General features: G+C 32.0%; 1 protein-coding gene across 1 annotated transcript; it reads left to right on the forward strand.

Annotated features, from left to right (window-relative positions):
• The first annotated feature begins 6,898 nt into the window (after window positions 1–6,898).
• On the forward strand, window positions 6,899–9,993 carry LOC139505665 (uncharacterized). Its single transcript, XM_071295148.1, has 2 exons — window positions 6,899–7,040; window positions 7,795–9,993. The coding sequence occupies exon 2, from the start codon at window positions 7,815–7,817 to the stop codon at window positions 9,774–9,776; it is 1,962 nt and encodes a 653-aa protein (XP_071151249.1). The 5' UTR covers window positions 6,899–7,040; window positions 7,795–7,814; the 3' UTR covers window positions 9,777–9,993.
• The last annotated feature ends 5,497 nt before the right edge of the window (window positions 9,994–15,490 follow it).

The following is a 15,490-nucleotide window of genomic DNA, read 5'->3' on the forward strand; positions in this document are numbered from 1 at the left end:
AATCTGAAACATTTTGTTTCTTATTTTTATCTGACATACAAAATAAAATTTAAAAATCATTTGTAAGCTCAAAATTTCACTGCTTACTTCTACAGAGCTAATAAAATACTGTAAACCAAGTAATTTTGAAAATTCTTTATTTTGCCTTTAGCCCTTTTAGGCCACTTCTCTGCAATTTGATTTTGTGATTTTCAAATTTACTTGCTGTAGTAACTAGTTAAATAAGGAAAGATCCATGTTTTACATATTCACATTTATATTGTTCTAATCACAAAAACAAATTGTTCACAAAAATTAGTTGGTCAACAGTAAAGCATAAATCAAAGCCTTAAAGGCTGTAAAAGCAATTGCTGTCATGTTAATGTTTGGGGACTTTTATTTTTCATCCACATATATATAATAATTAAACCTGACATGAGTGTTGTCTAGTTAGAAGTAAGAAGGTTTTAACTTTATATAAATAAAAGACTTTAGCAGAAAGTCATTTTTAATATGTTTTATATTTCACAAGGAGACAACACGTTTACCAGGCTAAAGTTGGGGTCAAATATACATGTGCTGAAACATATAACTCAAAAAGAAATCATCATGGATTATCCCCTGGTAGTGTTTGTAACTGGGCAATAATTTCCTTTATTGATTTAATTTTAACAATTTTCATTATCAATTTATATTTAACCATTAACACAAATGATTAAGTTAAAACATTTCAACTTTCCAGACGCAAATGTTAAAAAACGGGAAAGAAATAAAATATCTTACAAGACATAAACATGTAAAGAATAAATATATATTTCAGCTTAATAAAAATATTTTCATAATGGTACTTTGTCATCATTTTTAAAACTAAGTTCCAAACATTATTGCTCAGTTGATATACATGTATGTCCTTCTGATGCGGTACGAGCACAGGCACTTGTTTCTATCCAAAATAGTTTTATATGGATAGCCAACCTTCCTATGGATAGAAACAAGTGCATGTGGGTACGAGATAACTATAATTCTCATGCAATCCCGAAAAGGGGGGGGGGGGGGGGGTCATCACAGACAAACATGACATTAAATCGTTATCACTGATGTATTGTTTAGGGCAGTTGAAGGACGCCTCCGGGTGCGGGAATTTTTCGCTGCATTGAAGACCTGTTGGTGACCTTCTGCTGTTGTATGTTTTTCTATGGTCGGGTTGTTGTCTCTTTGACACATTCCCCATTTCCATTCTCAATTTTATTATACGAACAAGAACAAACAGCTCTACGTTGCTTTGACATTTATCAATTTTCAGGAAACATTGCGAAAAATTATCTTCAATATTTCGAAAACATGTGAAATAAAATTGCTAACACGGTGGACCGTCGAGTGTCAACAAACGTAGTAGACTTGTTCACTGAAAAGACGAGGATAATGGTTTCATCTGACATTTGTTATGCATTCCCAGTTTTGATCATGATATTTAAAAAGACGTACTTTTTTCAATCTATGTAACTAGAAAATTCCAAATTGAAATATCTCTTCATCTGGACCGACTTGGCATCTACTACGTTTGGACGGGTCCATTTCATTAGTAAGGTGATCGATAAATATTACGGAGTTTGACAGAAAAGGAAAACGAACTTATTGTTATTTGTTTTCAACAAGGGTTTCGTTCCGCTAAATTATTTGCGCAAACAAAGTTTGTCTATTTTTAGATTACAGGTAATCATTTGACACTACGCATTAACCTGTGTAGTGATTTTGATTTTACGATAAATGTATGAATGAACGATAATTTTATGAATGAACAAGAGCACCTGACCTCTTAAAGAAACACAAATTAAACATATAAAACCGTATTTAATAGGAGATAATTCAGTTAAATTTTCAATACTAAATCAACAACTGAAATGAATCCATATTTTGTTGAAACATCGTACGAACGGCGGAAAACGGAATCGCAGTTATAAAAATACTTTTTTTCACTCGGACTTCTATGTTATTTGTTGTCAAACGGTTGACCCTTTAAATACAAAAATACATCTACAAGAACATATTCTGAAACTTCTTAAATCCACTAACGTTTTTTTTAAAGTTTCAAGCTATGTATTGCATTAGAAAACATACATAGGTGTTAAAGAATGACAGACCAGGAGCCTGTTTAACAAAATACTATGGCTTGATATGGGCGGAGTCTCTGATCTGGGTCACAAAGATGGCCATACACGATAGCATAAAAGCAATTGCTTTAAAAATGAGTGCTCTTTTATTCTTTGAAAAGCAGAACCCTAATATGACATGGCATAATCTACAAAATAAAGGGCTGCGCTTTAGCGCATGATACGCCCATTGCTCTTTTAACTTGTCTTTTATGCTTTAAATGAATTTATATGATCAACTAGAAATATATATACAAATCAAAAGGGATGTTACATTAATATATTCACCAAAGTTTCATAAAATCCCCCTTTTTTAATTATAAAAATTCATTACTTAAGAAAACGTAAAATCTAAAATTTATAAAAATGGAAAGGGAGCTTATGTCAATAGATATAAACAATTTATCAAAGTTATAACTTGTGAAAGTGTTAGTTATTGTCCCAAAATTGGAAAATCCCCCCTTTTTTAAGCATAAAAATTCATAACACGGAAATGTAAAATCTGAAATTTATAAAAATTGAAAGGGAGCTTACATCAATAGATATAAACAATTCACCAAAGTTTCATGGACATTGGTGAAAGCCTTTTTGAGTTATTGTCCGAAGTGTTGAAAATCACCCTTTTTTTATGAATAAAGTCCCATAAATCCAAAACTTAAAATCTGAAATTTATAAAAATTGAAAGGGAGCTTACATCAATAGATATAAACAATTCACCAAAGTTTCATGGACATTGGTGAAAGCCTTTTTGAGTTACTGTCCGAAGTGTTGAAAATCCCCCTTTTTTTTATGAATAAAGCCCCATAAATCCAAAACTTAAAATCTGAAATTTATAAAAATTGAAAGGGAGCTTACATCCATAGATATAAACAATTCACCAAAGTTTCATGGACATTGGTAAAAGCCTTTTTGAGTTATTGTCCGAAGTGTTGAAAATCCCCCCTTTTTTATGAATAAAGCCCATAAATTCAAAACTTAAAATCTGAAATTAAAAAAATCGAAAGGGAGCTTACGTCAATAGATATAAACAATTCACTTAAGTTTCATGGAAATTGGTGAAAGTGTTTTTGAGTTATTGTCCGAAGTGTGGACGATGGACGGACGGACGGACAGACAACGGTATACCATAATACGTCCCGTCTAAAAGACGACGGGCGTATAAAAACCTGGCAAAAAATCCTTTGGGCTGTTACAGACATTCTGAAAAAGTTCTTGTAAATTACATACAGATCTGCAAAAAATGTAAGGTTTTGTGCCCAGTAAAATCACGAAGTTTTTTTCAAAACATTTATATTAATGTAACTAACAAGACAATGAACAACCTTGAGCATGTTAAGGCTGTTACTTGCTTCATAATGAGGTTGTAAAATTGTGTCAATAAACATGCAAAAAACAAACAGGTGCACAAAAATCATGCATGTTGTACCACATGTCCTATGAACGTTACATAGTGAGAACATGTGTAGACTGCTTTGTGGGTTACAAAATGAAATATTAGCAAGTTCTTTTACCATTCACAAATACATTTTCCTCCTACGGTTTCAAAATGAGAGTATAGCAAACTAATGGATGCAAAAAAAGGAAAACATAATCCCCCTTTTAATTGTAACAACGACACAAAAAATTAAAAATATCCAACTGCTCTAAGAAGCTCAAAAGTTTTATTAAACATTGTATACGAAAAGAGGATTTGACTGTACACATGAACCATTCTTAGCTTTCATAAAACCAGTTTAATGTCTTAAAGACCAAACAGCCTATTGTTTATGCGCATCAACTAACGCAACATGGTAGTGAAATAAAAGCTCTATGACGTTGTTTCTAGCAATGACAAAAACGTCAAATTACAACGTCCTATTTCGCGTTTTTCACGGATTCCAACATGGTGTACGCTTAAAAATACGTCTCCCAAGAAAAGAGGAATTAAACTTCGAGCTGAAATCTTGTTGAAATTTAACACAAATGAACACAAGAGATACTCCACTATATTTAACCTTCGTTCTGATAAAAACAATAAAATATAAATTTTGATCTCGACTTTTTTGCGCCGATCTGCATTTCATTTTTTTTATTCTTTCACATGCGTAGATTTTGTCTTATATTTCCGCCGATCTGCATTTCATTTTTTTTATTCTTTCAATTGTGTAGATTTTGTCTTTCATTTGCGCCGATTGTGTACAGGGTGCCGGGTTTTTTTTATGTCCAATTTATGTTTTCTGGTCTGTGCATCCGTTCGTTCCTTCTTCCGTCTGTCCCGCTTCAGGTTAAAGTTTTTGGTCAAGGTAGTTTTTGATGGAAGTTGAAGTCATATCAACTTAAAACTTAGTACACATGTTCCCTATGATTTGATCCTTTTAATTCTAATGTCAATTTTTCAAAATTTTCAAAAATTGAGTATTCAGAAGGTCAGGCCGATAAAAAATTATTCCTAGAAGTTTTGACATACTGGCAACGTATGCATGTAACTGATGTCTGGATGATTATCGTAAAATAATGTCAGATCTTACAATGAATTTAATAATTATTTATACTGTTTATTTGACAAAATCTTATAATTATGACAAAGGGTCATTGTCGTTTGTCATTTGTTTTATTTCAAATTGTCTTTTTCGATTTTCAATGCCAGCAACAACCTTGTCTTTGTTTTAATTTCCAAAATTAGCAATTTAGATTTATAATATTTTATCCTATTGGAGAAATCTTACTTTGTAGTTTTCAACAGAAAATTATTTCAAATTAATTTTTGAATTAAAACTTTTTGTAATTTATATTACTGTCTTGTTTATTCAAAACAAATGAGGTAGTAATAACAGGGATTGTATTTCATGATAGATGTATAACGTTTTAGAATCAAAAACTTTTCATATGTTATACCTATAATTTTAATTTCCTTATATCTTAAATATTCAGAAATAATGAGTTCACAAACTAGAGGGAATAATTTCTATACGTTCGTCTTAGCCGGGAAATATAATGGTATAAAGAAGTCCGTCCATGCTTTTGTATGCCCGTCTGTCAACAGTAGTAAATGAGTTTGTTACGGCAAACTTTTGAAATTGACGCGAAAAAGAACCACACACATATAGTCTGATATAGTCAAATACTCTGTAGTTAGCCAGTGCCACCTTTCATGTCTTTTTTTTTCAATAATTTTGCTAATGAGGGGCAGAGGACAAAAACAGACTTTCCTAACAAAAGCGGCGAGAAAGGTTATTTCAAACAATTTTCCATCCCGACGGATGGGGTTTCTGAAGTTTATTATTGTGCTGCAACAACATCCCAAGATCTGATACTGACACGTGCATTTAATCTCTTGTATTACCGGATAATAAAGTAGGTGAATATAATTATTAGTCTTGGAAATTTAAATGTGGGTTTCAAACGTCCAATTTGCGATTGTTTTCAAATAGTGCGCCAGCAAGAAAAGTTTATACTATGACGTCAGATGCAATGTTCTGAAGAAAGACAACTCTTTTCTCCAAAACGAACAAGAAAAAAACATGAAAATTACTCATAAATTTTTTGAAAAGTCGGTGACATACACTTTTTTTGGCTTTATTTTGAAGAGTACACATGGCACTTTCCTCCTTGAAATTATTATGTAGAAATCACTGGTAGATATTTTTTAATACTGGAAACGTTTTTAATTTTTACGTTTTATTTTTGGCGGGAATTAAATAAAACATATTTTTAAAGATCAAAACAATATGAGTCTTAAACTCTTGAACCTGTATTTGATAGATACAAATCTACTGTTAAACGTGAAACAAGAATTATGCTTGTAGGTTTGATATTAAGGATTTTTTGGAGAGTTTATATAACAAGCAAATATGTTAATATTCAGGAAAACATGAAACTGAGGTTGCTATAGCGACAAAACTAAGTCGGTGACCCCCAATTTTTTTCATCATATTTTGTTCCTCAAATCATGAAATACCTTCACACAAAATTTTAAGGAAAAATCATTGCCAATGTATGTGTATAAGAATATTCGCAAATACTAAAAAGTCTCTTAAAGACCAAACAGCCTATTCATTTCTACCAATGATTGGTAGAAATGAATAGGCTGTTTGGTCTTTAAGAGACTTTTTAGTATTTGCGAATATTCTTGTACACATACATGAAATATTATTAAAAAAGAGAAATCAAGCTTCTCAATGATCAAAATTAGTGTTTGTTAAACTTTCTATATATTAAATGAAAATATTCCTATAAATTGTAGTTCTTTTATTAATTTTTTTACATATTTGTAACTTTTCAAAAATCCTTTCCCCCCTCCCATCTTAAAAACTCATAGCAAAGGTCCATGCATTATATAAATGAAATCAACAAGAATGTGTCCCAAGTACAAAGATGCCCCACTCGCACTTTTTCTATGTTCAGTGGACCGTGAAATTGGGGTAAAAACTCTAATTTGTCATTAAAATTAGAAAGATCATATCATAGGGAACATATGTACTAAGTTTCAAGTGGATTAGACTTCAACTTCATCAAAAACAACCTTGACATAAAACTTTAACCTGAAGTGGGATGAACAAACGGACGAACGAACGGAACCACAGACCAGAAAACATAGTGCTCCTTTACTATCGTAGGTGGGGTATAAAAATAAAACAGCAATTTAGCATATCATGATTTATTACTTTGTAAACCCTAAGCATAGCCTCCTCTCCACTTGTGTCACTTATGATTTTCTAAACTGATATACATTGTAGTAGTTCAAAAATAGATGATGAATGTATTTCAAAAATAGATGATGAATTATTTTAAATTCCAAGAACTTTCCTATATCATGTCTATATATACGTACATTGATATTTTGTCCCTGCAAATAAACTTTTATTTCTATAAGTGACTACCTACAAGTTGGTTGGACTTTTGGCAGAGTAAATTATCTAAGCTACAAAAGATGTAAGTACTTAATAAAATAATGTTCTATTACAAAATGGACCAAAATCAATGATAATCTAAATGTAGTGCTGAGTTCACACGTAATTCAAATTCGCTTCGCATTAACTAATTCAAATTAGTTTAATTCACATTCGAAACGTTTAATGTCCTAACGTCAATTCTAATTCGAATTGGAATGCGCGTCAAATTCGCTTTACTGTCCTAACGAAGTTAACTTTTAATTCAGATTAACAAAAACGTATTTCTAATGCGAATTAGTTAATTCGAATTAGCCAATTCAAATCAATTCGAATTAAAAAAGAAGAGTGTGTGAACGCGATTAGCGAATTCGATTCCCATTCGATTCGAATTCAATTCGAATTAAAGGTACATGTGAACGAGGCATAGGAATTATCATCTGTGTAATTCTAATTAAATCTTACATTTTAATTTTTGCCAGAAGAAATACTGTACTTTTCAGAAACTTTGGTGTCACTGTTTATAACTATATCGTTATTTTTCAATCAAATGACAAAATGCAAGATATTTAACAATTGCAGGCAATGCTCATGATACATGTCATACAGATAATGCCAAAATTTAAAATGAGTTTATATTTTTGTGAAAGTTGACCCTAATGGACAGGAATGGCATTTATAAATCTTGCATTATTGTTGATATCAATAATAAATAAACACTTCAAATTCTGAATTTAATTTAAAGTATTCTATACAGTAAAATATAATAAAAACTAATCAAAATGAATATTTTACAGAAAAACAGACATCATCGAAAATGTCCACAGATAAAAGTCGATCACTTGATTTTTATAAGTATCTTTGTAAGAAGATAGGATCAGAGGAGGATGTGAGAGTTAGGAGATTATCTTGGATAGTATGTGACCTTGGTTCCACACCAGGGACACAAATTACTAGTGGTAGTATAGGTGAAGGACTAGACATAAAAGGCAGTGACTTGGATGTAATGGTTATTGATCCTTCATTTAAAGTTTATGAATCAGATAGAGATGTTACGTATACTGTCCCAATCGAAGTACTTCCTCTTGTTATGGATACAGAGAATACACATCCATGTTTCACACAACTACGTCTTCCCCTTCATTTTCACCATGACAGCAATCTACTTGATTCAAGAATAGAACAAATGCTTGAACAGGATTGTCTGGTGAACAAGCTCTCGAATGTACAATATAAACTTGATAAATCATATAAATTTTACAGTTATCATCCTAGACCTAAACATTTAACTACATTTCATGGACCATGTTTAACTGATGAGTCTGGTAAATATGATTTGGCATTTTGCTTTAAATGTGATAAATGGATATCACCAGCACAATCCTGGGTCAGCAGACCACGTACAACATGGCCTTCACCAGAACTCATTACTAAAATAACATCTTGTGGAGTATTATTTGTTCCAATTGGATGCAAAGGGTCCTCACGGGAAAATCTTGAATGGAGAATATCCTTTTCTGTGGCTGAAAAATGTCTTATATATTCCTTCAGGCATACTCAGCTATTATGTTACGCTTTATTGAAAATCTTGCTGAAAGAAATTGTGGACAATCATGTCGATTTTAAAGGCCTATTGTGTTCTTATTTCCTGAAGACCTTGATATTTTGGATTAGCGAAGAATCTGACCCATCCATTTGGAAACCAGAAAATATGATACAATGCTTCATGGTTTGTTTAAAGAGACTAATATACTGTGTCGAATATTCAACATTATTACATTACTTCATTCCCGACAATAACTTGCTTTATATGAGATTTAATAGTGACCGTAAACACAGTTTGACTAACACCCTTAAGAATTTATATCAGCAAGGAATTAACTGTTTTGTAAATTCTGAGACTCTGAAGGATTTTACAAGCCTAAATTGTGAAATTCCTGTCCCATTCACACAACAAATTTTAACAGATTCCACTTTATTGTGTAGGAAAAAGACACTCAAATCATTGCTATACTATATGCTACATCATTGTAGGACAGATTTAGCAAGAAGAATCTTTACTTTTTTTCTATCAACAGAACATGATGATTTGGAATTACAGGATTCAAAATTTCAACGAAGATCAAACAACAAACACCAGTACAATGAGTACAAACGCAACCTAGGTAAACTTTTGATAGTCCTATCTTCAAAAACAATACCTGGATGGCTGATGTTAGCGTTGTTCTTTAATGTCCGTAAACAGTACAATACATCAATAATTATTATAAATCATGCTTTAAAAAAACATCAGGATGAAGAATTTTATCGAAACAATATTGAAACTAGTTTAATTCAGAACAAGGACTCTGTGCGGACTTTATTGCAAAAAGAAAAAAATCCTACGCTATTAAAAACCCTTACACTCGATTATATTTCTTTGGGTAGGAATTGGCCATTCTTTCCACCAGAAGTAAAACTGAAGAAACAAAACAATTTGATCCCTACCTTACCATTTGCACATTTCTTGCATTTTCTGTGTTACTACCATCTACATGCCGATACATCATGTAAACAATCCTTACAGAAGATATATGATAATATATATCATGATATTACTACTAAAGATAAAGCAGATAAGATATTAATACCGTCTGTAATTCATTCAACATTCTATATTGGTTTAGGTTTTCTGATGATAGGTGATACAATTACAGCAAGGAAATACTTAAATTTTGCTGCACATTATGATATAAATGGAATTACCGATGCAGCAGAAAGATTATCTTCTCTTAGTTAATGCAATTTAGATCATCATTTCTATTCAAGTTACTAATTCAATAACAGAGTATAATAGAAATAAATTAAAAAATCATGATTTAATAGAAATCATCAACTAACTATAGGCAGACATTATAGATAATATCAGTTTTTATACCACAAGATTGTCCAAATGGTACAAAACACATCCACAAATCAATAGTGATGACTTATATGATTGTTTTAATGCTTCACATATTGTATTGTGTAGTTATATATTCATTAATAAAATATGTTTTACTTGATAAAAGAGTTCTGCCATTGTAATAGTAATAGAAATATAAAGTAGATAATTATGAGCTCATTAAATTTGATAAAAAATAATGGCAACAGAAGTTTACCACTGTTCAAAAGTCATATATCAATAGAGAGAAAACAATTCCGGGTTAAAAACTATAACCGAGGGAAACACATTGTCATCAACTATAAGAGTAAAATAACGGAACAACAGAAACACTAAAGTGCAACAACAAGAACAAATGTCAACATATATAGAAACAGACTATATTATTTAAGAAAAAAATGTTTGTAGACAAATCAACTTGTCTTGAGCCAAACTGGAAACAACCAGGGGTGGTCAACAGTCAGGAAGTGGAAATAATTCATTCTTTTTTTATTATGGTTCGAACTTGATAACACTTTCAGTGTCCTATTAAAAAAAAGAAGGTGTGCAGCTCCTCTCTGTCTTAACCCTAACCATGCGATACCCGTCATATGACGGGAGTACCCAGACCACCGTTATTTGGCTCCAATGGTGTTCCATACTTTTAGAAGTCAGCTTTATGATACTTATTTCGAAAGTTATGCATGTTCAGTCAACCTGAGGCTATCTATAGTCATGTTTCTCATGTATAAATTGCATTTTGAGCACAAATGCGGACTTAGAAAATTGAAATTGGATAAAACTCAGTTTCCTGGAGGGGTGGGCTTCCCATCTGTGTCTTACACCGGAAGTTCAGAGGCCTAAAACTTGCAAAAATAGTGCAAACCCCCAGGTATATAACTACTGACCGTAATTATTATTGAAATACGCATAGGAAACAACTACTTCCGGTTTCAGGTCCAGTTGAGGTAAAAAAAATCGAAAAATATAGTGAAATTCCGTATTCTTGGTCCAAGTGACCTTCTGTAGACTGCTGAACCAAGATCAGATTCACTCCCACCTAACAACTGTTGGGTCAATTTGTTAACTGGAGTCCACTGTACATGCAGGCTACAGCTGGATACCTTTACCAGCATCCCTGGGTCTTCAGGGTCAAGATAAAGGACAAAAAATCGTCAAAATTGATGTTTTTTGCACCTGATGACAAACTTTGGGGCAAATTCCACCGACCCATCACCACATCCTCACCCTGACCACCCTGTGATCACCTACATTAGATTTAAAGGAATCAATATGCTTCAGTAGCAGGGTTAAGCTCATTTGCATATTTTTGCAAACAAACGAAAATTGGACATTTTCTGAAAACAATTCAGCATGGTAAGTCTTAAAATGCAACCCCTATGCCTTTATATTCCTGCACTATGATTCTTCTGTTTACTGATGAAAACTAAACAGCTGCGCCATGAGCGCATGATACACCTATTGCATTTTCAAAAAATGAATTCAATATCTTCGTAATGTCTTATTATAAATTAATGAAAATCAAGTAAAAAAGGTACTAGTATGCTATAATATGTCCTATTTTTACATGTCCCCTCCAAACATTGCCTAGTTTGGGGGGAGCCCCCTTTTTTCAAAATCCTGGTTCTGCATCTAGAAAGCTCTTATTTTTAGTTTATTTAACTCTACACAGCCTCATACCAAAAAATGTTTAATATATATATATTAATTCAATTTGTTTGTTCTTGTTTGTACAAAGAGAAAATTTCCTGGTTTTTTTTTTCTAATCAGATAAGAAGTGTTTTTTCCAATTTTTCCAAATTCTCAGAAACTTCATCAAATGATCCACTTCAGACCTCCTAGATAAACTATTTATATACTGCTATACTTATTTGTGAACATATATATGATCATATATAAATGTATATATTCATATCACAAAAATGTTTAAATCTGCAAATTTACAAAAGCAAATTTTTGTTTTCCCTTTAATATCGATATTTGAAAATTCATGCTGTTGGGATATTGTGACAACAACCTCTATACTGTGTCCAGCCCTCTAGAGCACTCGGCCACCTAGACTAAACTCAAAATTTAGCATTCAGTTGGTCTAGTATTACAGTTCCTTGTTATAATAATATATTGTAACTATTTATTTGTTCTCCCTATGCAGAGCCTTAATGATACTTGTGTCACTTGAGATTTTGTAAACTGATACAGAGGTACTTATTTCAAAATAAATAAGGAAATCTTTTTTAAATTCCCATTTATTGAAACAATCAAACTATTTTCCTTTGTGTGACCTGTCATTTAAAGAACTTTGTAAACCCTGTGACCTGTCAATTAAACATCATTTCTAGAAATTGCAGTGATTCCTATCAATAAAGGATTAATTCTGCAAGTATGCATTCTGCTTTAATTAGGTTTTAAGTTCGGCACAATTTCTTAATCATGTGTAATGAACATGCATATTCAAACAAGAATGTGTCCTCAGTACACAAATGCCCCACTCGCACTATCATTTTCTATGTTCAGTGGACCGTGAAATTGGGGTAAAATCTCTAATTTGGCATTAAAATTAGAAAGATCATATCATAGGGAACATGTGTACCAAGTTTGAAGTCGATTGGACTTCAACTTCATCAAAAACTACCTCGACCAAAAACTTTAACCTGAAGCGGGACAGACGGACGAACGGATGAACGAACGAACGAACAGACGGACGGACGCACAGACCAGAAAACATAATGCCCCTCTACTATCGTAGGTGGGGCATAAAAATAACAAACACTTTATGAATTTCATGCATTAGAATGGCTTTTAAGGATTTCCCTGTATCAGGAAAACTCTTAGGACTTTGGTCCTCAAAGCTCTTCAACTTCGTACCTTATTTGACCTTTTTAACTTTTTTGAATTTGAGCGTCACCATGGTCTCTGATGAGTCTTTTGTAGACGAAACTCGTGTCTGGCGTAAATACAAAATTTAATCCTGGTTTCTATGATGAGTTTATTCTGAATATCCTAAAGTCTAGAATGCATAACTGTATAAGAACTGAAACTGTTTAAGTGCTACATATATTTTATTCTTTTCTCAATTCTGTTACATATTTGGAAGAAGTGAGTCAGCAGTTGCAACATTTGAAATATTGGTGCAATTTTTTTTTTAGACATCCTTACAAAAAGTAAGTCAGGATCTTTTTACCAGATCCCTTTTTTTTTTTGGCCTCATTATTTTTTGCCTCAACACAATTAGTAGGTTATAGGTACAGTAATATCTCTCATATTTGTCATAATTTCATAATTGAAGAACGCAATAGACAGTCTTCCAACTAAGCTCTTCAGAGTGAAAATTTCATATCTTCTCTCAATTATAAAATGGTTAAGTAGAGATATGAATATGTCATCCACTACTGATTAGGGGACAGATGATATTACATAAAACAGATGTTTAAAACAAAAACTGAGTGTGTTAATTTTTGATAAACCCTCAAGTTAAGAAATTACAAAAGTAAAAAATAAATATTCTGATTTAGTTTTACATCTACACATTACCTCATCAGATATTAAAAAGAAGAAGCACGAGTTTTGAATAATGTATTATTTTTCATAGTTTTATATATTATATTTAAGGTTTGAATCTTTAATATGGTAAATTTCGGTAAATTTCAACAGCTTACTTAAGTTCATTACATATACATTAATTTGTTGTTACTAAAATACTATGAGAGCTCAACCACACCCTCTTATTGCATGTATTGATAGATTGTCAAAAGATGTTAAGAAGAAAAAAAAAGAAAAGAATATAAGAAGAACAATTAGGTCTTTTCTCATCTATGGGATAGATCCAATTGATACTAAATGATACCTCAATATTTTTATGGTAGGGGTGTGCCATTCTGGACTAAAAAAATGTACCAATTTTAATATACATGTAACATAATGTTCAGCACCTATAGTCAGGAGCAGATCCAGAACTTTTTGTAAAGGGGGGGGGCTGACTGACCTAATTGGGGGCCGCTCTAGTCATCAGTGATTCCCTAAATAATCAACCAAATTTTTCCCATGAAAAAAAGGGGGGGGGGGGGGGGGGGGGGCATTTGGAACTTATTTTGAAGGTCAACTTTCATATTAATTCATATATTAGTTTAATTTAGTATAATAACATTGACTATTTATAATTTAAGATTCTGAATAGCATATTCATATATGGAATGAAGATCATACATACCCCAAATCAATATATAGTTATCAAACGTAAATGCATTTTTATATAGTATGTTATAAAAAGGAGGGTCATTTTTATATAAAACCTCTCAAAAAAGGAGGAGGCAGTGCTGTGTATTTACTATTAATCCATTTATGCAACAATTACCACTTGTGGATCAGGACAAAATAACATGTGATTCCTGTCATCTAACAAATTTTAATTGGAGTGACAGTTTAATTTGAAATTATGGTGTTTTTTTAAGTGGTGCAGATGATAAGCCCAACATCATTTTGATGTGATGGGCTGAGTTGCAAGACTGTAGAGACAGTTGATGCTTTATATTTTTTCTTCTGTTTGATAATAAGGTTGTGTTGAATTGTTATGCCAGTAGTAAAATTCAGAACTGTAAACAGAATTGAAAATACAATTTAAGACAGTTTGTCATCAAAAGTGGTTTTTTTTTCTACTCAAGAAATTTATATAATTCAATACACCTTTTGCATAGACTTTGTAACAAAATGTATCAAGTTACTTTTAATAGTTGACATTAAACTATTTATTATACAGAAAGTTTAGTAGTAGAGCACTAACTGGATGCTTAGCAGTGTTCTGGCTACAAAGTTTGAACAGGGCGCAGCGTCAACCCTTTTTTATTGACACCCTGGTCTTTTTCCTGTCGTTTCTTTGGCCCCCTGCCATTTCTGCCTTTGAAATATAGGCAAATTCGTTATTCTTTCATGAACAGTAAGTTCACCTAGCTGTGTAAATTGTCAAATTGAGTGGCCCATTAAGTGCATGGCTTCACTTGACAGCTTTGGTGTCACATTGTTAATAAATTAACACCCAATAAATAATTGCCCTTTTTTCAATGACATTTATCATTTTATGTGTTAAATTGCCCTTTTCAAATCCTGGCTAGAACACTGCTTAGATGAAACATGATTCAACTTTTCTTGTACATTTGAAATTTACACTGCTTATATAGTAAAAACCTTCAAATGTTCAGGGAGCTCCGACTAAGATGTTGTCATGATATATATCAAGTGGCCATTAACATGATTTAATTCTATAAAAGTATAATAGTTTGTATACATACATGTACGTGACATAGTAAATTATCTAATGAGAATTTTTCTGCATTGTCATTTTCAGTTTTAGCAGAAATCTTGATTGGTCAAAAGAAATTATCTGGGTCTTCCAACCTCATTCCATTCAGGACCACATTTAACTTTCTGATCTTTTCTAAGCAATTTAAAAAATTTACAGGTCACTGAAGATTTCTTAGCTCTACAATATATATACGAAATATTTTTAAAATAAAATCAAAATATAGGTACAGTTCTGAAAAATTTCAACCCGTGTTAGGTAAAAATCTAGAGGCTCT

The sequence above is a fragment of the Mytilus edulis genome, unplaced genomic scaffold, assembly GCF_963676685.1.
Source record: "Mytilus edulis unplaced genomic scaffold, xbMytEdul2.2 SCAFFOLD_1299, whole genome shotgun sequence".
NCBI lineage: Eukaryota > Metazoa > Mollusca > Bivalvia > Mytilida > Mytilidae > Mytilus > Mytilus edulis.